Source organism: Malus domestica, chromosome 10 (assembly GCF_042453785.1).
Source record: "Malus domestica chromosome 10, GDT2T_hap1".
Lineage (NCBI taxonomy): Eukaryota > Viridiplantae > Streptophyta > Magnoliopsida > Rosales > Rosaceae > Malus > Malus domestica.
In genome coordinates, this window is record NC_091670.1 from 20,591,004 (window position 1) to 20,613,756 (window position 22,753).

Sequence of the window (22,753 nt, forward strand, 5' to 3'; positions counted from 1 at the left end):
AACTTATGGATGGAAGATTAGCTAGGAGGTTCTTCTCCACATATGTCACACTTGCATACAAAACGATTTCCAGTTGCTTTTCGATAAGCTATGAATACTCAACGCCCCAAATTAACCGTGAATTGCACTAATTAACCCTCAGTTTTTTCCACAAGTTATTAGGTTGGATGATTGCATACGACAACCCAAAACATTCCCTACAAGTTCCCTACATGAATTGCATAATAGAGATACAAGCAAGAATCATTAAGTTCTATGAAAAACATAAGCATTGACGAGGCACTCGTTACTATGATTTGCATGAAACTTATGCCAAGAGTTTACTTAACGTGATTGTGACTAGCAACCTTCACTACTTGTGAATATAAGTTTATAACGATTAGGTGAAACTCCCTTATATTCTAGCGTCAAATTCATGCATGAAAATTAAGCGTGCACTCTTAACCAACATACACAAATTAGTTTTTATATGAACGGATAAGTAAATTGAATTCACAACTTATGAATCACAACTGGATGTAATCAAATCATATTGCAAGTATGAACATAGTTTCGAATCACCCCCTAACTAAGAGGGGTTTAGTTCCTCATACTCACAAAGCAAAGATACATAAAATTAGACATTAAAATCAAAGGAAAGAAAACGCCTAAAATGCTCCAACTTGATAGCAAGTGCATCCAAGATTCCTCCTTTCCCTTGCTTGCGGCAGATTGGGTTATGGACAGATTTTGGGTAGTTTTATGATGTAGAATGGATGGGGAATGGTATGGAAGGGTTTAGGGTGAGTGTGGAGGAGTGTTTGATGGTTGGAGGGTGGTGGAGAACTAGGCAAAGAGGGTGGAAGAAGGTGGAGTGGCTGTTATGTTTTCTAGGCACTAGAATGGTGTTTTTGGGGTGTTTTGCTTCCTAGGGTGTGTATGGACGAATTTTTGTGATAAAATGATGAATATGGGGGATTGTCCTTTGGCCAAGGGGTGTAAACATGTATTTATAGGCCCCAAAAACCTTAGAAAATCAGGTTAGGTTAAGGATGAAATGCATGGCAATTTGTGTGGGTGGTGTGCAATGGTCCAAGGGTGAAAATGAAGTAATGATGCAAAGTGTGAAGGGTAAAATGGAGTGGTGTTGTAGCTAGGGAGCATGAATGATTGTGTACATTGCATAGAGATGGAAAGGGAGGTGAAATGTGTCAACAAATGGGTCAAAGGTGCAACAACATGTGTTGCACATGGCATTGGATTCCAAATGTGAATGATGGAGCATCAATTGGTGCATGTAATGGATGTAAATGTTGTCTAAAATCTAATGAGTGAAGGGAACAAGAGGTATCAAGCAATTGAGTGTAATAATTAAATGAATTGAAGCATGAAATTAGAAATTATGTAGGGGACAAGAGTGATCAAGCATGGCATGGAATCCAAAGGGAATTCTATGTGGTTTGCATGGCAAGGAATGCAAGTTGGGGTGACAGATTTTTGGGCTGTTTTCTTCATCTTTTGGACCATAATTCTTCATATTCTTGGCCTCTTTAGTTCTCAAATTCATTCATCCACTTGGCCCATGCATTTGCTATCCATTCCAAGCCCGAAACATGCTCCAAAGGCCTCCAAAATGCATCATCTTGCATACTTTGTACTTAGAGTCTGAAAACACACAAAAATAACTTTGAACAATAAAATAACTAAGGAAATACAACGTAAATGCACAAGAACAAGCTAACTAAGTCGCATAAATATGCTCCTATCAAGGACTTTAGGTATCGTAGGATGCGTTCAACCGCACCCATATGTGCTTCACTCGGAGAATGCATAAATTGACTAACAACACTTACTGCGTATGCAATATCAGGCCTGGTGTGAGATAAATAAATTAACCTTTCAACTAACCTTTGATAACGATCTCTGTTAGTGGGAACTTGATCAGGGTGCATGGCAAGATGGTGATTTTGGACTATAAGGGTGTTAGCCGGTTTACAATCAAGCATTCCGGTTTCAGCTAATAAGTCTAGAACATATTTCCTTTGAGATAGAACTATACCATGTTTAGATCGAGCTACTTCTATCCCCAAGAAATATTTCAAACCACCAAGATCTTTCATCTCGAACTCAATTGCTAGGTAATCTTTGAGCCTTGGAATTTCCTCTTTGTTGTCACCCGTAACAATCATATCGTCCACATAGATGATAAGTGCCGTCAATTTCCCTATTCGACGTTTCAAGAAAAGTGTATGATCGGAATTGCTCTGCCTGAACCCATATTTCCTCATAGCCGTTCGGAACCTACCAAACCATGCTCGAGGTGATTGTTTCAACCCATAAAATGCTTTATTCAACTTGCACACTACTCCAGGTTGTAAAATCGATGCATAACCAGGTGGAATATCCATATACACTTCTTTTTTAAGATTACCATGTAAGAAAGCAATTTTCACATCAAATTGCTGTAATGGTCAATCTAAGTTGGTTGCCAATGAAAGCAATACTCTTACCATATTAATCTTTGCTATCGGGGCCAATGTCTTTGTATAATCAACACCATACATCTGAGTGTATCCCTTGGCCACCAATCGTGTTTTGTATCATTCAACAGACCCATCAACTTTGTACTTGATGGTGTACACCCACTGACACCCAACTCTATTCTTTCTTCGGGGAAATGGAACTAAATCCCACGTTTGATTTTTCTGGAGTGTAGCCATTTCTTCCTTTATTGCCTTGGTCCATCAATCGTCGGATAGTGCCTCATTCAATGAACTTGGTGTGCTATCATTGGATATTTGTTGTACAAAAGCTTTACCGGGTTCTGATAACCTTTGTGACGACATATAATTGGCAATGGGGTATTTAGAGCCTTTCTTTGTGTCCGGTGAATATCGATTGGGTGGCTTTTCCCGGTTGTGCCTGAAAGGTAATTGATAATTTGGAACAACGATATCATCAACAGGGATAGTAGAGCTTACCTCAGGAATATTCTTAGGAGTATGGTCATCTGGTGGTACTATATTTGGAGACGAGAGGGAGTAGTATCAGTAGAAGTCTCAAAGTTGACAAGTGGCAACACTTGTGCCGTGGGCGAGAAAAGCATTGCTGTGCCTATCGTTGATTCTGTGGGCAGCACTACGGCTGTTGTTGGCTGGGCTGGCAGCGCAACCGTTATAGGCTCGGCTAGTGGCAACGAAAGATCAACAATATCACTCATGGTCTAATCCTTCTCGTTGTGCCGTGTCTCCCCCTGATGAGGAGGATTGGAAGAATCCGAAGGGTAATACATCTTAGACTCGGAAGTGACATCCATAGTAACATACATTCGACAGGAATGAGGGTGGTAACAACGGTACCCTTTCTGATGGAGTCCGTACCCCATAAAAATACAACGGAGAGCACACGGTTCAAGTTTTGTCCGTTGATTTTTATGAAGATGAACAAATGCAACACATCCAAAAACCCGAGGTGGAAGTACCAAAATCGACGGTAGATGCACGAAGGTAGCAAGGACTTGTAAGGGAGTAAGAAAATATAAAACTTTGGATGGCAGACGGTTGATAAGATAAGTGGCGGTCTGAAGAGCAACATCCCAAGAAGAGCGGGGAACAGACGCCACAATCAAGAGTGAGCGAGCCATTTCTAAGAGATGATGATTTTTGCACTCAGCCACCCTGTTCTGTTGAGGAGTCTGAGGACAGGTAGTTTCGTAAAGAATTCCGTGATTAGTTAAATAATGGGAAAAATCATTATTAACATATTCACCACCATTATCAGAACGCAAAATCCGTATTTTAGTAGAAAACTGTGTCTGAACCATGGCGTAGAAGGTCTTAAAAGCTGAAAAAACATCACGTTTATGCTTAAGAAGACATAACCATGTCATTCGTGTGCAATCATCTATGAACGTTACAAACCATCGAATACCAGATGAAGTAGTAATTGGAGATGGTCCTCAAACATTCGAATGAACAAGACCAAAAGGAATAACACTTTTATTAGAATTCAGTGGATAAGAAACACGATGACTCTTGGCGAGTAGCAAGTGTCACATTTAAAGTCTGAAACTGAACAACCAACAAATAAATCTGGAAACATATGATGCAAATAATTGAAAGATGGATGACCCAAACGGTGATGCCATAACCATATCTAACACTTATTGTGATCAACGACTCCTTGGGCGAGATTGACTTGTCTTGTACTGACATCATCCACAAAATAGAGATCCCCCCTCTTAGTACCACAACCAATTATCTCCTTCGTGAGAATAACCTGTATAAGAACATACTTTGGATACATTAGCACACAACAATTCAATTGTTCAGTAGCTTAGCCAGGAGACATCAATTTATGCTTTAGTGAAGGTACAAGTAATGTATGAGGCAAAGAGATAGTGGGCGTGAGGCGCACGGTGCCAGCGCCAGTTACCGATGAGGTGACTCCATTAGCATTAGTAATATTACGTCGAAGTGGAACAGTGTCACTAGCTAAATAAGTGGGATCATAAGTCATATGGTATGTGGCACCAGAGTCAATGATCCATCCGGATGGAGTATCATCACTATTCATATTAAAAACATAACCACAGTTACCTGAGGACTCCAGAGACATGTTGGAAGAACTCAAAACCGGAGGAGGATCATCTTGAGATGTCAAAGATAATTGGGACATGGAGGTGGCGAGATTGGCTTGCTTATCTCGTTCGTATTGTTTCTGAAGCTTCAATGGTTCCCACCAATTAGGATAGCCATGCAATTGGAAGCAATGATCACGGCCATGCTTCTCACTACCGCAGTAAGTACAACTACCAGCCAGGACAGGTGGTTTAGGATGAGGAGGATAAGGACCCATGGTGGGCCATGAGGCCGTCCTAGTAGCAAAGAGTGAGCCCTGTGCTGGGCTAGGGGCAGTAGCTTGGGGTTGCAGTCCTGGGCTCGGTGCAAGTGACTTATCAGGGGCGCGGGGACAAGGTGAAGCTACGGTTCGTGTGGCAGGCCAAGCCACCATGGTTGCCCTACTTGGCAACTGTCCTCCAGTATTCATCACAGCTTGGCGCATTCCTTCCTGGTGAACATAGGTAAAAGTTTGTTTGACAGAAGGAAGGGGCTCAATTCATAGAATATCACTACGAATTTTATCAAACATCTCATCCAATCCTGTAAGCAAAGTGTACACACGATCCGTTTGAACAATTTTATTAAAAACTTCAACATCAGTATTGCACTTCATCTGATTAGGTCAACAATAATCAATCTCCTACCACAAAGATTGAAGATCACTATAGTATGTCTCCATCGGTTGTCCATCTTGCCTCATGCAAGAGGCCTTGTAGGTAAGATCATAAACTTGAGATATATCGAAGCTGTCATAATACGTGCAAGCAACCGCGTCCCACACTTTATTTGCCATCGGTAGTCAAAGAAAGTACCTAATCAAATTGGGTTCCATAGAGTTGATGAGCCAACCCTTCACAATAGCGTTCTTCGTATGTCATTTGGTGAAGACCGGATCGTCGATAGGTGGTTAGGGATTACTCCTAAACAAGTAGCCCAACTTGTCTTTTCCAGCAACAAAAATCTCAACAATCTGAGTCCAAACTCCATAATTGGCACTGTTGAGTTTGATTCCAATCGAAGCAGTAGATGAATCATGATGGACAATCTGTGTAACAACTTGCGGTATAGGTAGGGTAGGATTCATGGTAGGGTCGGTTAGGGTAGTAGTGTTTAGTGTAGAAGTAGAATCAGTTAGGATGGGGTTGTTTCCACCATGGAGTGGGGGTAGGTTCTCCATGGGAGGGCCAAGTTTGCTTAAGGGAATGGGCAGAGTAGAAATCCTAGGATCTCTGCTCTGATACCATGCTAATTAGGACTTATTTTGGGGTTTCATTTCCTGATATCATTCTTCTTGCTAAGGAGGAAAATATATAACGTACAAGAGTGATTTACAAGGAAAGAAACATCAAATAACCTAATTACAATCTAATTACAAGGACTCAAATAGGTAACTAAACTAATTACAAAAAATCTCTCCAACAAATTGTATTGGGATATATAAATTACAAAATAGAATGACATATAAATTATAAAGTACTACAACATATTGAAAACATGGGAAACAAACATATAACGAATGTTCATTCAAGTATCCAATAAGTCATTTTTAATTTATTTAAAAAATAAAATGTAAAATGGAAGTTATGCGGGTGGTGACCTAGCGGATGCCTAAGCGGGTCTTGGCTAGCTAGGCATACTCCTAGACAGGACTAGGCGCACTTTCTTATTTTTAAATGCCTAAAGATTAATTGTGGCGGTGGTCAGCCGCCGGTGGTAGGCAAAGACTTTTAGAACACTGTTATTTTGTAGTATGCAGTGGGGAAAATTCGAACAAATGAATGCAGGGGAGTCTGGCTTATTTATAGATGTTGTCGAGCCTCTTTCCAAAGCGAGTGTCTCATTCTGAAAAGTCAACAATGGAGGAGACACTTCCATGTACCAATACGCGAGAAAAACATGTACAATACGCGAGAAAATTGTAAGACAGACTCATATGGAGGGGATACTAATATTATTTGATTTTGAATGTGGGGAGGAACGTCTTCAGTAGCAAATTCAGCCTTGTCGATCGATCGGCCTGTCTAGGACTCTTATTGTGTTTTTAATTTTTTGTTTCAATTTCAAAATAGTTTTGTGTTTAATTAGTATTTAGAAATGTTCTACAATAATTGAGGTTTAGGGATTTTATGTTTTCCATTTAAGCAAACTAATAAACTTTGGGAGTTTTTCATCTTGTGTTCTAAGGCCATATCTAATGCAAGACTTATGGTAGTCTTAAATCACTCTCGAAACCTTTGCTGCAGGTTTGGTTCAGCGGAGTTTAGGACATGGTTCAGCGGAGTTTAGGACATAATTTGGGGTTGAGAACCCTAAACCCTGTTAAAACCGAGACCTTGAAGTTAGAGTTAAAGGCCTTGAATCCCTCTTGAACATGCTAGAGGCGTCCAAGTAGTCAAAATTTTAGAACTGCAAAAACAGCGTTATTAGAAGTTCAAAAAAAAAAAATCCAAAATTTTGCTACTTCCCTACGTTTTCAGTTACTTCTTTCTATTTCTTCTCGATCTACTCTCCCAACAATAACTTACTAGCATACACAACTCATTGTGAGACTAAAATTGACCTATAAATAACATGTAAGTCATGACTATAATAATTTATAGTTGACATAATTCAAGACAAATGTGGCACGAACGTAAGAAAAATATATGAAAGCCAGTAGGCGAAGGTTTTCAAGGTGAAAGCCATGCGTCCTTCACATTCTCCGAGACAACAGAGGTGCCTGGAAACAAAAAAGCCGGCCTGCACCCACCATTTCTCCTTAGCCATCTCACTCTCCTTATTAAGGTATGAAAGGCCACATCTAACACATTTTACAAAACTGGAATACGAATGAGATCCACAATGTCTTCACCGTGTGGCCGATGTTAGTACATGCATGACTTGACATTTTCCTATTTTTCTCTTCCTCCTTTGATTTAAGCAATTTAACTCTCGGGTTGACCTCCTGGATCCAGCCGCAACCGGTCTAACAACAGTACTGAAATCATCTCGAGTTACTATATCCCTAGACCTAACCCTTCGACTTCGAGCAAGTGCGTTATGTCCAACCAGGCGTATCACTAATGTGAAAGGGAATCCTTGAAATATGACTTACCTTTGATCGAAGATGTTAAAGATCAATGTTTTGGGATTAATAAAGTTCAATTCAAGTTTAGGTTGTATATAATAAGCTTCAATTTATGACCATGTCCTCAAATTGCAAGTAATTACCTAGTCATTCAGTTCTGAACTTTCGTGCTATCTTAATACTGAAGATTCATTACCTAAATCATAACCCCATTTTATGAAAAGCAAGAAGCTTCTAACTAAGCGGTTTAATACATTTTTTACCCCTTAAGTCCCGTGTTCAATTCTTCCTTTTTGAAATATCCTTTATATGAAAAGCCATTGCCATGGCAAAAGATCTTGAAGCATGGTGCCGATTTAGTACAAATCTATAAATATCCAAACTGATGCACTTTTCTATGTAAATACGTGAACTTGCCTTTTCTAATAATAGCAAGATTCAAATGACGATCTCTTCAAAAACCTTAATCTTCATGCATAAATTTGGATACCATAACTGTATGTATCGGTTAAACATAATTTACTCCCTACAGTAATTATATGTTTACATGTATCGGTTATATACAAAAATATACTTGAATATATATTCAGGATACCACTTATTTTGGGAAATGAATTATATAGAACTAGCTTTTACCATCGTTTTCTTGTTTTTCGTCCTTTTCCCGATGCCCATATAATTCATTAACTTCTAATTCAGAAAACCTGGGAACGTGATATATAGAAGCATACTGACATGCATAATTGATCTAGAAACTGGCTATCGATATATCTGGAGGAACCAGGATTTTATAATAATGGGATCTTGATTTCGACAAAGAAAAAAAAATCATTGATTGCACCATTTCGTCGAACTTTAGGGGGGTACTTATCAAAATCTACCAACATTGGCCGAAAGTTTGTGATGACATCTATCTATATCTGTTGTGTTCTCTAGCATCTGCATCTTTCAAGTTGTGTTCAGGCTAGCAGATTGTCAAAATTTGCCTTCCATGACTTTTTGAGTGAAGCATTACGTCGAGCATGAGGTGCGCACCATTGGGTTGGACACAAGAAAAAGGAGGAAGACACGGGAAAGAAACAAGAAAATTGGAGAAGGAAGAAACATCAATAGGTTGTAATTTAACGTTGTTTACTCTCTTCTTAATTGGGAGTAAAGATAAATTTACCAACAAGTATACATGGGATGGGATTAGGAAGTTGTTGGGGCCATGACATTGAGCCAGCTTTTGAGGTCAATAGCTGCTCATCATGACCCGAAGCATGCAATTTACAGTTTCATTTTCCAGATTTTGTTGGTGCCCTAGCATTATTACTGATACTACATGTTTGGAAATTCCAAGTAATCCAGCCAATAACATTCTCAGCACAATTAAAAGCAAAAGGGATAAGGATTGGTGGGTTCTTAGATTGTCAATATGTATCGCAAAGTTAAAAATAAGTTCATATTTCATCCATGAATCAGATATTTGATAGTTTAGCATAATAAAACACACTCTGGCGAATTCTTATCACCTTTCTCATGTGCATGCACGTATCCAAGAGCGGTTAAAAATCATGAAGTCTAAACCATGTATGCCAAGAGGAAAAGATTCTAAATTGTCCCAAACTAGTATATTAGTAACTACATTCAAAGGTGTAAAATATGGACAGCAAGGGATAATTTGGGACATCTCTAACCATAAAAATTTCCATGTAATGCAATTAGATGACTACCTTATTAGACCAAATGCAATTTTAAATGACATAAGGTTACAGATGAGGTCCACTAAATTGGAAATTGACAGTACACATATGACACATATTGTGGTTCACTAAGAAAAATCCAGAAACATGATTTTTTACCCAAAAATTAGAGTGAATTTCTATCTAGAAAGGCCAATATATACCCCCTCCTCCCCTCCTTAAATCACACAAAATACAATACCATTTCTTTCACTCTCTCCACTCCTTTGATCTGGTGATTAGGTTCTAATCATCATCAGAGATTTTTTGTTTAGGGTTTAGCCATGGCGAGGAAGAGCAAGGGAAGGCAAAAGGTGGAGATGGTCAAGATGGCCAATGAGAGCAATCTCCAAGTGACCTTCTCGAAGCGAAGGTCTGGCCTTTTCAAGAAGGCCAGTGAACTTTGCACTCTCTGTGGTGCTGAGGTGGGCATCATCGTCTTCTCGCCTGGCAGAAAGGTCTTTTCCTTTGGCCACCCGAGTGTAGAGGCGGTCGTGGACCGATTCCTCTCCCGAAACCCATCTAATCACCACCTTCACCCAACCTCTGGCACTATGCAGCTCATTGAGGCTCACCGCAATGCTACTGTGCGCGAGCTCAATACCGAACTGACCCAGGTCATGAACCAACTGGAGGCGGAGAAGAAGCGCTGCGATCAGCTGAACCAGATGAAGAGGGTGAGCCAGGCTCAGTGCTGGTGGGAGGGTCCGGTGGATGAGATGGAGATGCCACAGTTGGACCAGCTGAAGAATTCCCTTGAGGATCTGAAGAAGAACGTGTCGAAACAGGCTGATAGGGTTTTGATCCTGAACACCACAAACCCTAGCAGCCAGTATTTTGTGGGAAGCTCAAGTCACCAGCCTGTGATTCCAAATGTTGGGTTCAACGGGAATCATCATGTTATGCCTCCCCATCCTCTTCCCCATCCCCATGGATGGAACCACCCAGCTTATGGACGCTTTTTCTGAAGGCGTGATGATTATGTTGCTCTTTAGGCACTGCGATACAGACTATTTCTCTCTGCACTGTGTGTTATTTATTGTGTGCTGCTTGTTATTGTGTTTATTTTCTGTTGTTTGTTTGGTATATGGGTATGACCCATTTGTGTTGTTTTCGTTTGTTTGTTTGGTATATGGGTATGACCCATATGTGTTGTGTTCGTTTGTTTGGTTCATAATTTCATAGATGAACTATAAGAATTTTTACTGAGAGTGATGTTGTAAAATAAGGCCGTTTTGGTGGTCACAAATAAAATTGTTATATTGATTTGAATATTTCTGGTGGACTCAATTTGATCATGCGATATGCATATTCAGTTTAACATTCTGTCTGTATTCAAATCTGCAGATTTTGCCCTAATTTGGTCATAGGCCAAATTGTGGTTTTTTATTAAATTTATCAAATAAAACCTGATATGATAGAGTTTGATGGGATATTTCTATATGAACTAAGAAAAGTTTGATGGGATATTTCTATATGAACTAAGAAAAGTACAGTATCCATTGATATGAGTTAAACAGGTAAGTAGTCAGAATTGGAATTTTAGCCATAATAGTGCTCGATCTTACAATTTTAGCTAGTTGCACACGGAGATAGATTGTCGCTCAAGTTAGGGTTTCTTACTCCTATATAAAGAAGCCTATGCGCATTAACGAAAGACTATATATGTATACCAATCATATCAAGCCTGTATTGGTACTTTTGCGTTCTTGCCCATTTTCCTTCTGTAGTTTTGATTTTCGTGACTTGAAGGATTGCTCTGCTAGACTTTGCTCTAATATATATACATAGATTTCTTTTCATCAGTTTTTTTCTTTGTAATCGCTTTTCTTATACTCATTCGACTAGTTTTAAAGCAATCCAATTGTTTTTCGCATGTTTGATTAAGCTCTCCCCAAATAGCTTTTACATTCAAGACCTAGAAAGAAGCAAAATAGAGCTTTCAGTAGATGTACCAAGAGTACCTATATCTATTCCAGTTAAAAATGCAATCGTTTGATTGAAAGTAAAAAAAATGCAAAGAACTCATATAATTTTGTCTACTAAGAGTACCTAGTACCTGTTCCAGTTGCCAGGAAATTTGGGGTAAGCACACTCTCTCAGAGTGTGCAACTAATTATATCGGGTTCAATATTCTTTGGAGGAATAATGCTTTACAAGTCAACCAATATATATAAGTTCCAAAATCTTGGATACCGAATGATTGACAAATATTTCAATTATTTGTGTACATTCATCACATTCTTCACATCATTAATTTCTCACAAATGAAATATTGATATATCATCTATTGGATTATCTATGATGTATTATGTAAGAAAATAATCTGACATGTTATGTTATCAAATGATGGATGTAAAGAGTTAACAAGTAGAGACTTGTTTCAATGTGTGACACAAATTAGTCTCGAAAATATGCCATATATAATGTACAAAGGGAACATTACGTATTCTTTTGGAGTAGAACTGGGATGAGGTCGGGCTAGATTGCCGGATTATGATATAGTACATCCCAAGTATAATCTGTTGCTAGAAAGTTTGAAGTTTGAACTGAATTTGGCCCATTGATAGGAAGAACTTTTTCAATGCATGATCTGAATTACAGTCTTACAATATAATATTTCGCATGAAAATATTACCTATTTTGCATGAGAATTACTCGTTATATATGAATGTTAGCATAACACGATTGGGTTAAGTTGCATGACTGTAATATTATAAGCAATTTTTTTTCTTTTCCAAACATTCACTTGTTATGAGATCAAATTGTTAATATAGAGTATTGATAGTCTTGTATGAGTCGTATTCATAATCCAGAAATATGATGCTAGATATCTCTCGATCTATGATTGAACAGTGTGTGGCTGAATTTACCTTTCAACCCTACCCTAATATCTACATAGGGAGAGATTTTCTTTTGCAACTAAGTTTTAGTCTAAGTGGTGTCACGGTTTAATAAACACTAACTAGATGTGCTCAAAAAGTTCACTTTTTATCTGATATGGACAATTGTTACGTGGTTAAATTGTGACATGAAAGGATGTCTCCTATATAGAGCAACAAACTATATATGTGTGGGTAGATTTGCCCTCCCATATCCCTACCCTAATACCTACTTTGGGCACAAATTCTCGGTATTTGCTCCATCTTGTAAATTGGGCAGGTTTTCCTTTTCCATATATCTACCATGATACCTACTTAGAGGCAGGCCGGCCCTGGGAATTTAGGGGCTATGTGCAAGATTTAGATGGGGGTCTTTCATTTTTTAATATTGTATTTTCTTTGTTATTTTATTTTTCAATTTGTATCTATAAAATTTAAATACTACAAATTAGAGTATCACTTTGAGTGGACAAGAGTGTTTCCTGTATTGAAAGGTCTTCAGTTCGAAATATGTTGCATGATTTTTTGTGTAAAACTTATTAAGTTTTTAAGTTAATAAATTTGCAAAACTTAAAAATAGTAAAATAGTTCTACAAGGACTCAAACCTGGGCCATGTACAAGGGGATTGAAGGCCTACACCACTAGCGCTTGTGTGATGATTATTATTATCTTGCACATTTAAGTATATAATAGGTATCTATTTACATGTAAAGAAACTTTGGGGCCCTTCTGAATCGGGTGCCTTGTGCGGTAACACCTGTTGCACACCCTTAGGGCCGGCTCTGCTTAGAGGGCATATTTTACTTGTCAATATCCCGTATAATAAATTGGATATCGATCGCTACTCTGCTCATCTTATTTGTTTAGTTCTTTGAGTTTTCTGGAAGTAAAGCTGGAAAATGAAGAGAGCTATTATTTTCACTTCGAGTCATATAGCACTTCTTAAAAATCAGTTTTATCGGGTGACGTTTTGCGGTTACCCTAATAGAAAATGTTATTTTCATTTTGTAAATGTAAATGATTATTTATTATTTACTCATGGATGTGCTTCACGCTGACTTACCAAAAGTCATATAGTTTTCTATATTATGTCAATGATTTTTTTAATATATGTCAATGAGCAATAGGTTATCATCAGTTTCATAGTAACTGTGCATTAAGTGAGTAGAGATTCATAACTTCCAAAAAGATATTGAATTAATAATTTTACGGTACTAATGTTAATATTGCATTAAGACCTCATTGGACAATACAATAATACGCCCAACATAAGTGCCATTTAATAGAAATAATGAGTAAATAACCCTATAAATACATGTCTTGTCCCTCCCCCCCCCTCACACGTCTTTGCACAAGAAAACCAAGCAAACATTAGGTAATCATCATCTAATTATCTTCTTGACTCTTTTATCATCCTCCAGATATGGTGATGAAGATCAAGAAACCTAGCCAAGGTCGCCAAAAGATTGCCATTGCCAAAATACCAAAGAGAAATAATTTACAAGTCACATTCTCAAAACGTCGTTCAGGGCTCTTCAAGAAGGCCAGTGAACTATGCACACTTTGTGGGGTTGAGATTGCAATCATAGTCTTCTCTCCTGCAAACAAGCCGTTCTCCTTTGGCCACCCAGAGGTTGATTCCATCGTCGACCGCTTCGTTGCTCGAAACCCTTACCCTAATTTCCAAGCAGGGTCCACAGGTTCTACTCAACAGCTTGTTGAGGTTCACAGGAATGCTAGTGTCCATGAGCTTAACATGCAGCTGACCCAGGTTGTGAACCAGTTGGAGGCTGAGAAAAAATGTGGAGAAGCACTTGATAAAATAAGCAAAGCTAGTGAAAAGCAGTGTTGGTGGGAAAGGTCTGTGGAGGAACTAGGGTTTCATGAGCTTCAGATATTGAAGGCTTCATTGGAGGAGCTCAAGAAAAATATGACTAAACAAGCCAATGGGATTTTGATGGAGTCTAGCGCTGCTGCTGTTGCTAATTGTTCTTCATCATCATCACCATTTTTCATGATGAACATTAATGGTGTTGTTCAAGGTGACGATCTTCGTTGTTTCGAAAGCAAAATTAAACCGACAAATCAACTTGGATCTGCATATAGTTTCGGTTATGCTGGGCATAGTCTTTTCTGAGTTTTTGATGTTGTTTAATTTCTTTTGAAGGGAGTTACATGCAAGCTAGCTAGCACCTCGCTACAAATTATTATTGTCATTATATTAATTACTTGTTCTTCTCTCTTTCAGTTATGGTTTGATTGTTTTTTATTTTATTTTAATTTATTATGTCTAGAGGAGGATTTGAACTATTTACAATAATTTAGTGAATACGGAATTTCGAATCCGGAATGCATGAATGGAACCCAACATGCAGTTATGGTTTGTAATTGTAAATGTTCAATATTATATTAATGGATTTTCTCTTATCATGGACATTGTTTATCTAAATATTGATTGTCGTTGAAGCCCTTAATTAATGAAAAAGAAACAAGTTTGTTACAGTTTAGTAAGCGCATGATCAATGTAACAATTCTTCATCTGGGGATGGCGCAAATACTTCTTCGACTAGTATTGGAGGGGAAAAGCTATGGAAGAAATTATGGAATGCCTGTGTTCCCGGGAAGGTAAAATTTGTGCATGGTGTGCATGTTTGGACTCTCATCCCACAATATCGAATCTCGCAAAGAGGAAAGTTGTTGTGGAAGATTCATGGGTTTTGTGGTTCACATGGTGAGTCGACAGAACATGTACTAAGGGATTGTAGTATGGTGAAGGCGGTCTGGTTTGGTAGTCTGGGACTAAGGGTTGATGGTGGCAACACACAGCACCTAATGCAATGGTTATTACAAATTGCTATGCAATTTCTATCCTCGGATTTTGAACTATATGCTTGGTGACTTGATGGACACTGTGGAAGAATAGAAATGATGCTTTATGGAATGGTAATTTCTTGCCGCCGCAGGAGGTGGTATTTCGAGCTGAGGGTTGGCTGCATGAGTTCTAAAAATAGCATAAATCTGCTGAGGAAGACAAATCGTGTCTCACAAAAGTGGAGAAAACTTGATGTGGATTCAACAAGGACTACAGGGTGGTTTTGGTGTAGTTCTTTGGGACCTTGATGAGTCAATTTCATATTATAGATTTTACCCTATTTTTAGTATGATTTGGTAATTATTTTGGTAAACTCCGCCTATGTAAGTTTATCTTACATTGCCGGTCCCAAGCCCGGGTAAAGGAGGAGGGGGAGGGCGTCAGGTAGTCGACAGCCGGCACTCCACAGTTACGTCGAATCCTTATGAAAATGAATTCAGAACGAAATCGCGCTAAAGCTAGGGCGTCACCCGTAAGTGGCGCGCTGTGTGGCCCAATTACAGTGATAAGTGAGCAAGGGTCGCTGTATCTCCATAGGCACCCGGATGCAGTGTTAAATGAGCAAGGGGGCCATAGAAACTTCTTTTCGAACGACTCCACTCAAAGTTGTTTGGGAGCATATGCACCTATCAACTTTACACGGGACACACAAAAGAAGTACTTTGATTCCATTGGACGGGGGAGGGTGAAGAAGCTAGGACAGAAGGGTAGAGTTCAGGAGAGTAGAATGCGTTTAGGAACGTGGAATATAGGAACCTTAACGGGAAAATCTATGGAAGTAGTGGAAGTTATGGTGAGGAGAAGGATAAATATTATGTGCCTACAAGAAACTAAGTGGGTTCGTCTTAAGGCAAAGGATCTAGAAAACTCAGGGTTTAAACTTTGGTACTCGGGCACAAATAGAACAAGAAACGGTGTTGGCATCATCGTGGACAAGACCTTGACACAAGATGTTGTAGATGTCAAGAGGGTAGGAGATAGAATCATGGCAATCAAGATTGTAATAGGACAAGAACTTATCAATGTGATTAGTGTGTACGCACCTCAAGTAGGGTTGGATATGAGTTCGAAGGAGAAATTTTGGGAAGACCTTGGAGACTTGGTGCAAGGAATTGCTCAGACGGAGAAGTTATTTATAGGAGGAGATTTAAATGGACACGTGGGCAGGGAGACAGGCAACTATGGAGGTTTTCATGGTGGCCATGGTTTTGGGGAGAGAAACGAGGATGGGGAAGCTATCTTGGATTTTGCAATGGCATATGATCTCTTCTTAGCCAACACCTTCTTTAAGAAGAGAGAAGAACATGTGATCACCTACAAGAGTGGGTCGTAAAAAACACAAATAGATTTTCTTCTAATGAGGAAAGGGGATCGTATAACTTGTAAGGATTGCAAAGTTATACCAGGAGAGAGCGTGGCTAATCAACATCGCTTGTTGGTGATGGATGTACATATCAAAAGAGTGAGAAAAAAGAACAAGACTTGGAAGTGCCCAAGGACTAGATGGTGGAATCTAAAAGAAGAAAAACAAGTCATTTTCAAAGAGAAAGTAATCACCCAGTGTGTGTGGGATAGAGAGGGGGAAGCTAGCCAAATGTGGGATTCCATGGCTAGTTGTATCCGAAAAGTAGCAAAAGAGGTATTAGGAGAGTCCAAGGGCTTTGCCACACACCAAAAGGAATCTTGGTGGTGGAATGAGGAGGTACAAACAAAGGTGAAGGCTAAGAAGGAATGTTGTAAAGCCTTATACAAGGATATGACCGATGAAAATGGTGAAAGGTATAGAAAAGCGAAGCAAGAGGCGAAGAAAGCTGTGAGAGAAGCTAAGTTAGTGGCTTATGACGATATGTATAAGCGACTAGATACCAAAGAAGGAGAGTTGGATATCTATAAACTAGCTAGAGCAAGGGAAAAGAAGACAAGGGACCTAAACTAAGTGAGGTGCATCAAGGATGAGGATGGAAAGGTTCTTGCTACAGAGAACGCGGTTAAAGATAGATGGATAGGTTATTTTCATAATCTTTTCAATGAAGGACATGAAAGGAGTGCTTCTTTAGGGGAGTTGAGTAACTCAGAAGAATGTAGAAACTACTATTTTTATCGTCAAATCCGGAAGGACGAAGTGGTTGTAGCTTTGAAGAAGATGAAGCATAGAAAAGCAGTAGGCCCAGACGATATACCAATCGAAGTGTGGAAAGTTTTGGGAGAGACAGGTATAACATGGCTCACTGACCTTTTCAATAGGATTTTGAAAATGAAGAAGATGCCAAATGAGTGGCGAACGAGCACTTTGGTGCCTATCTACAAGAATAAGGGCGACGTACAAAATTGCATGAACTATAGGGGTATTAAGCTAATGAGTCATACAATGAAGCTCTGGGAGAGAGTCATTGAGCATAGATTGAAGCAAGAGACACGGGTTTCAGACAACCAATTCGGGTTCATGCCAGGGCGCTCAACCATGGAGGCAATCTATCTCTTACGAAGATTGATGGAAAGATATAGAGATGGGAAAAAGGATTTACACATGGTCTTTATAGATTTGGAAAAAGCGTATGATAGGGTCCCAAGAGACATTCTTTGGAGGATTTTAGAGAAGAAAGGAGTACGAGTAGCATATATCCAAGCTATAAAGGATATGTATGAAGGAGCAAAGACTGCCGTAAGAACTCATGAAGGACAAACCGAAAGCTTTCCCATAACTGTAGGATTACATCAAGGCTCATCCTTAAGTCCTTACCTTTTTGCGTTGGTAATGGATGAGTTAACATGACATATTCAAGATGATATTCCTTGGTGTATGCTTTTCGCAGACGATATAGTGTTGATAGATGAAACTCAGGAATGGGTAAATGCAAAGCTTAACCTTTGGAGAGAAGTGTTGGAATCTAAAGGTCTTCGCCTAAGCCGATCAAAGACAGAATATATGGAGTGCAAGTTCAGTGCAAATGGAAGCCAAAACGAGTTAGGGGTGAGGATCGGAGATCAAGAAATACCAAAGAGCGATCGTTTTCGTTACCTAGGATCTATCTTGCAAAAGAACGGAGAATTAGATGGAGATCTCAACCATAGAATACAAGCTGGATGGATGAAGTGGAAGAGTGCATCCGGCGTGTTGTGTGACCGCCGTATGCCACTGAAGCTCAAGGGAAAATTTTATAGGACGGCAATAAGGCCGGCGATGCTGTATGGCACAGAATGTTGGGCGGTGAAGCATCAACACGTACACAAAATGGGTGTAGCGGAGATGAGGATGCTTCGTTGGATGTGTGGGCACACAAGAAAGGATAAGATTAGGAATGAGGATATCCAGGGTAAAGTAGGAGTAGCCGAAATTGAAGGAAAGATGAGAGAAAATCGGTTACGGTGGTTTGGACATGTGCAAAGAAGGCCTACTGACGCTCCGATTAGAAGATGCGACTATGGCACAGATGTTCAGGGCCGAAGGGGTAGAGGAAGACCTAGGAAAACTTTGGAAGAGACTCTAAGAAAAGACTTAGAGTACTTGGATCTAACGGAGGACATGACACAGGACCGAGCACAATGGTGTTCAAAGATTCATATAGCCGATCCTACTCAGTGACTTGGATTTTCCAAGTCTCCAACCGAGAAGTTTTCCTCACTCGGGAAATTAAGGGAATACTACCTCAACCTACATGCTCTACTCACAAAGCTTCAACATACAAGCTTCAACAAAAGAAAATTCAGAGAACTTAGCGAAGAAGGCTTTGGTGTATTTAACACAATACGTTGAAATGAAGGAAAGCTATTTATTGATATCCCCGATAAGTCACAAATATGTACATATACATGAGTCAAAATAAACAAACAAGAGGGAGCCTTCACAAAGGTTGCTTAGGAGAAGTCTCAGCAGTCGGTAGAGCCCCAGAAAGAGCAGGCACTGGAGGGGGATCATTTGGAGCCTCAGTACTTGACAGAACCCTAGAAGGAGGAGGCAGCAGAGGTTGATCATTTGGAGCTTCATTACGCGGTACAGCCCCAGAAGACGAAGTCAATAAATGCCTTTGGAACAAACCCACAAATCTCTGATGATCAAGTAAAACCTGACCATCAGATTCCTTCATCTGGTCAAGCTTCCTCTTCATGTTTGTAGCATAGTTATGTGCGAGCTGGTGCAACTGTTTATTCTCATACTTGAGCCCTCTAATCTCCTGTTTGAGACTCATCACTTCAGCCGCCAATGATTCAACTTGGCGGGTTCGAGCAAATAGGCGTTGGGCCATGTTAGACACAGAACCTGCACACTGAACACAGAGAGCCAGAGAATCCTTAACAGCCAACTCATCAGACCGTTTGGAAAGTAGTCTGTTATCTTTGGGAGTGAGAAGGTTCCTGGCCACTACCGCAGCGGTCATATCATTCTTCATCACGGAATCCCCAACGGTAAGAGGACCAGTAGGGGAGACGAAGGATGGGCGCCATATGTTGTCTGGAGAAGGCGTGGCTGCCTCTTCAACAAGGTTCAAGTCAAAACGACAGTCGGAGGGGCCAGACATTTTCAAAGGTGTTGAAGAGAGAAGAGGTCGGACAAATCAAGATCTTAGAAGTGCAAGAATGGAGCTTCTACTGGTGGAGATTCAAGTGTGCTTTGGAACTTAATGCCAGCCTCTATAAAAATCTGCACTCGACGGAGGCACCGCCCTCCGAATCTCGAGAGCCAGACTCCCAACATGATTACTTTCTCAAAAATCGAAGAGACACCGCTCTCCGAATCTCGAGAGCCAGACCCCTAGCAGGATTGCTTTCTCAAAAATCGAAAAGGCATCGTTCTCCGAATCTCGAGAGCCAGATCTCCGATAGGATTGCTTGTTCGAAAACCGAAGAGGCACCACTTTCCCAACTTCAAGAGCCGGATCTCCTTGGATAAAGCTTGTCTGTAATCTTTACACGCAACATCAGCTTTCCAGATACCACATACCACTTTTTCAAAGTGCTCTGACAGAGTTAAAACATGTGAAGCTGGCAGCTCCCTCTACCGTGTTATGACCAAGCAAGGTAAAAGAATAGCATTACTACTTGTTGTTAGGGAGACTCCTATATATGTTGACCTCCATCCCCAATAGACAGGCAGACCTGCAAAAATGCTCAACCCTTTCTCATATCTGAGAGGGCACTCCCAAAGAAGCCTTTCGAAATATTCAGCTTTCTTTCCCCCCGATAATACCTCTGCAAACAAGCTATAATAGAGCAAGAATATCTCATATCATCAGGGTTAAAAGCAAGAGTATCCCATATCATGTTTTTTCCCTGTCTTTTCCTTTGGTCTTGTTCTTACCTGCAAGACAAGGAGAAGTAGATCAATCAGTCAACACTTGGAATCAAGCTTCCAGTCAGGAACTGACTGCCTGAAACCCCTTACTTGATTACTTACCTGGCATTGCTCTCGAGTACTCATCTTCAACATCTTATGCTTCCAGGGAAGATACCGCATCTGCCTGAGGAACATATAGGGCAAGTGAGAAGGATACAAGGAAGCATGTGGAGACAAGCGTAACAGCACACGTGCCGATACATCCACTACTCTGTCAAAAGCAAAAGTATCCCATATTAGCAGGGTCGAACGTACTATAGATTTGATGGACTTGTTTTGACCCTCAAATTCTTCAGTTGGCCTTATACTCTGGAGGAAACCAGAAAACCCTCCAGCCCAGTTCAAGAATAAGCCTGTGGAATGTTACTTCTTCAAAAGCAAAAGTATCCCATATCATCTCTTCTCATTTTTCTTCTTTTTATCCTTCATGCTGCCTGCAAGATAGGGAGAATGTGAACAATCAGCCGGAACTCGAAATCAAAGTTCTGATCTGGGACTGATTGCTTAGAGCTCTGATTGCTTACCTTGTCTGTCACCTCTTTCAGCAGATCCCCTAGCTCGGCGACTTGGAGGACTCCTACTACATGGTTTGTATCGCGCTTGACCAAGCCTGAAACTACAAGTAAGCTTCAAGTGAAATTGATACATTACCTTGTGCATCTCCACCAGTTAAAGATACCACCCCTGGATGGAGGAAGAGTATTTCCAGAGAAGATGCCACATCTACCTACGAGACAGATAAGGCAAGTCAAGACGATACCACACTCCGGAACTTAGAAGTTTCATGATTACGAGATCATTCTCCCACAATATTTCGTAATGTCATTTGTATTAAATCATTCACTTGTACTCACTAAAAGAGAGCTTGAACCTATGTACTTGCGTAAACCCTTCACAATTAATGAGAACTCCTCTATTTCGTGGACGTAGCCAATATGGGTGAACCACGTACATCTGGTGTTTGCTTTCCTATCTCTATCCATTTATATACTTATCCACACTAATGACCGGAGCAATCTAGCGAAGATCACAAAAAGCGACCTTTTTCGCTACCTAGGATCTATCTTGCAAAAGAACGGAGAATTAGATGGAGATCTCAACCATAGAATACAAGCTGGATGGATGAAGTGTAAGAGTGCATCCGGCGTGTTGTGTGACCGTCGTAGGTCACTGAAGCTCAAGGGAAAATTTTATAGGACGACAATAAGGCCAGCGATGTTGTATGGCACAGAATGTTGGGCGGTGAAGCATCAACACGTACACAAAATGGGTGTAGCGGAGATAAGGATGCTTCGTTGGATGTGTGGGCACACGAGAAAGGATAAGATTGTGAATAAGGATATCCGAGGTAAAGTAGGAGTAGCCGAAGTTGAAGGAAAGATGAGAGAAAATCGGTTACGGTGGTTTGGACATGTGCAAAGAAGGCCTACTGACGCTCCGGTTCGAAGATGTGACTACGGAACAGAGGTTCGGGGCCGAAGGGGTAGAGAAAGACCTAGGAAAACTTTGGAAGAGACCCTAAGAAAAGACTTAGAGTACTTAGATCTAACGGAGGACATGACACAAAACCGAGCGCAATGGCGTTCTAGGATTCATATAGCCAACCCCACTTAATGGGAAAAGGCTTTGTTGTTGTTGTTGTTGTTGGTAATTATTTTGGTAGAAGTTTGATACTTTGAATTATATTTCCAATGTAGGACATTCGACTTTTTTTGGAGTAAAATATGGTGAAACGAACGAATTTCGGAGTGATTCCAGTTGAAGGATGTTTATGTCTCTTTCAACTTGTTCGTATCAAAGTTTTAGATTTTTATACCAAGCAGTTTATTTATGGCAATGAAATAAAGGAGCAGCGTGCAGTGCTGTCAAAGTGACGTTTTGGGCTTATTTGGACTTTTTGGCGTCCAAGATGATGTCTTTTGGGTTAGAAGTCTTCTGCAATTATGTTCGGGACATCTCAAGTTTTAATTTCAGTCATTTGGAGCCTATTTTAGAGCCCTGAAAGTAAAAAAAAAAAAAAAAAAAAAAAAAAAAGAGGCTGATTTGTGGCTGGGTTGATTTCCCATAATTGATTAGGATTATGTTTCCTAATTTATTTTATGTTATTATGTTTCCTAGTTTTTAGAAGACCTTTTCTAGTAAGGATTTTATTTTTTAGTAGTATAAATAAGGCTTATTAGCCATTAGGGCTTTAGAGAGGAGAGAACACATTACTTTAGAGGAACACATTACTTCAGGGATAACGCACTACTTATTGTGTTGTCAAAATCGCAG

General features: G+C 39.9%; 2 protein-coding genes across 2 annotated transcripts; both read left to right on the forward strand.

Moving 5' to 3' along the window:
* The first annotated feature begins 9,676 nt into the window (after positions 1–9,676).
* On the forward strand, positions 9,677–10,408 carry LOC103428112 (agamous-like MADS-box protein AGL62). The gene has a single exon (XM_008366210.4). The coding sequence runs from the start codon at positions 9,677–9,679 to the stop codon at positions 10,358–10,360; it is 684 nt and encodes a 227-aa protein (XP_008364432.2). The 3' UTR covers positions 10,361–10,408.
* Positions 10,409–13,698: 3,290 nt separating this feature from the next.
* Positions 13,699–14,412, forward strand: LOC114827289 (agamous-like MADS-box protein AGL62). Its single transcript, XM_029108935.1, has one exon. The coding sequence runs from the start codon at positions 13,699–13,701 to the stop codon at positions 14,410–14,412; it is 714 nt and encodes a 237-aa protein (XP_028964768.1).
* The last annotated feature ends 8,341 nt before the right edge of the window (positions 14,413–22,753 follow it).

What these genes read in the sequence shown, in the direction of transcription:
- LOC114827289 (XM_029108935.1), top strand. Translation starts at nt 13,699, where the DNA reads ATGGTGATGAAGATCAAGAAACCTAGCCAAGGTCGCCAAAAGATTGCC.
- LOC103428112 (XM_008366210.4), top strand. Translation starts at nt 9,677, where the DNA reads ATGGCGAGGAAGAGCAAGGGAAGGCAAAAGGTGGAGATGGTCAAGATG.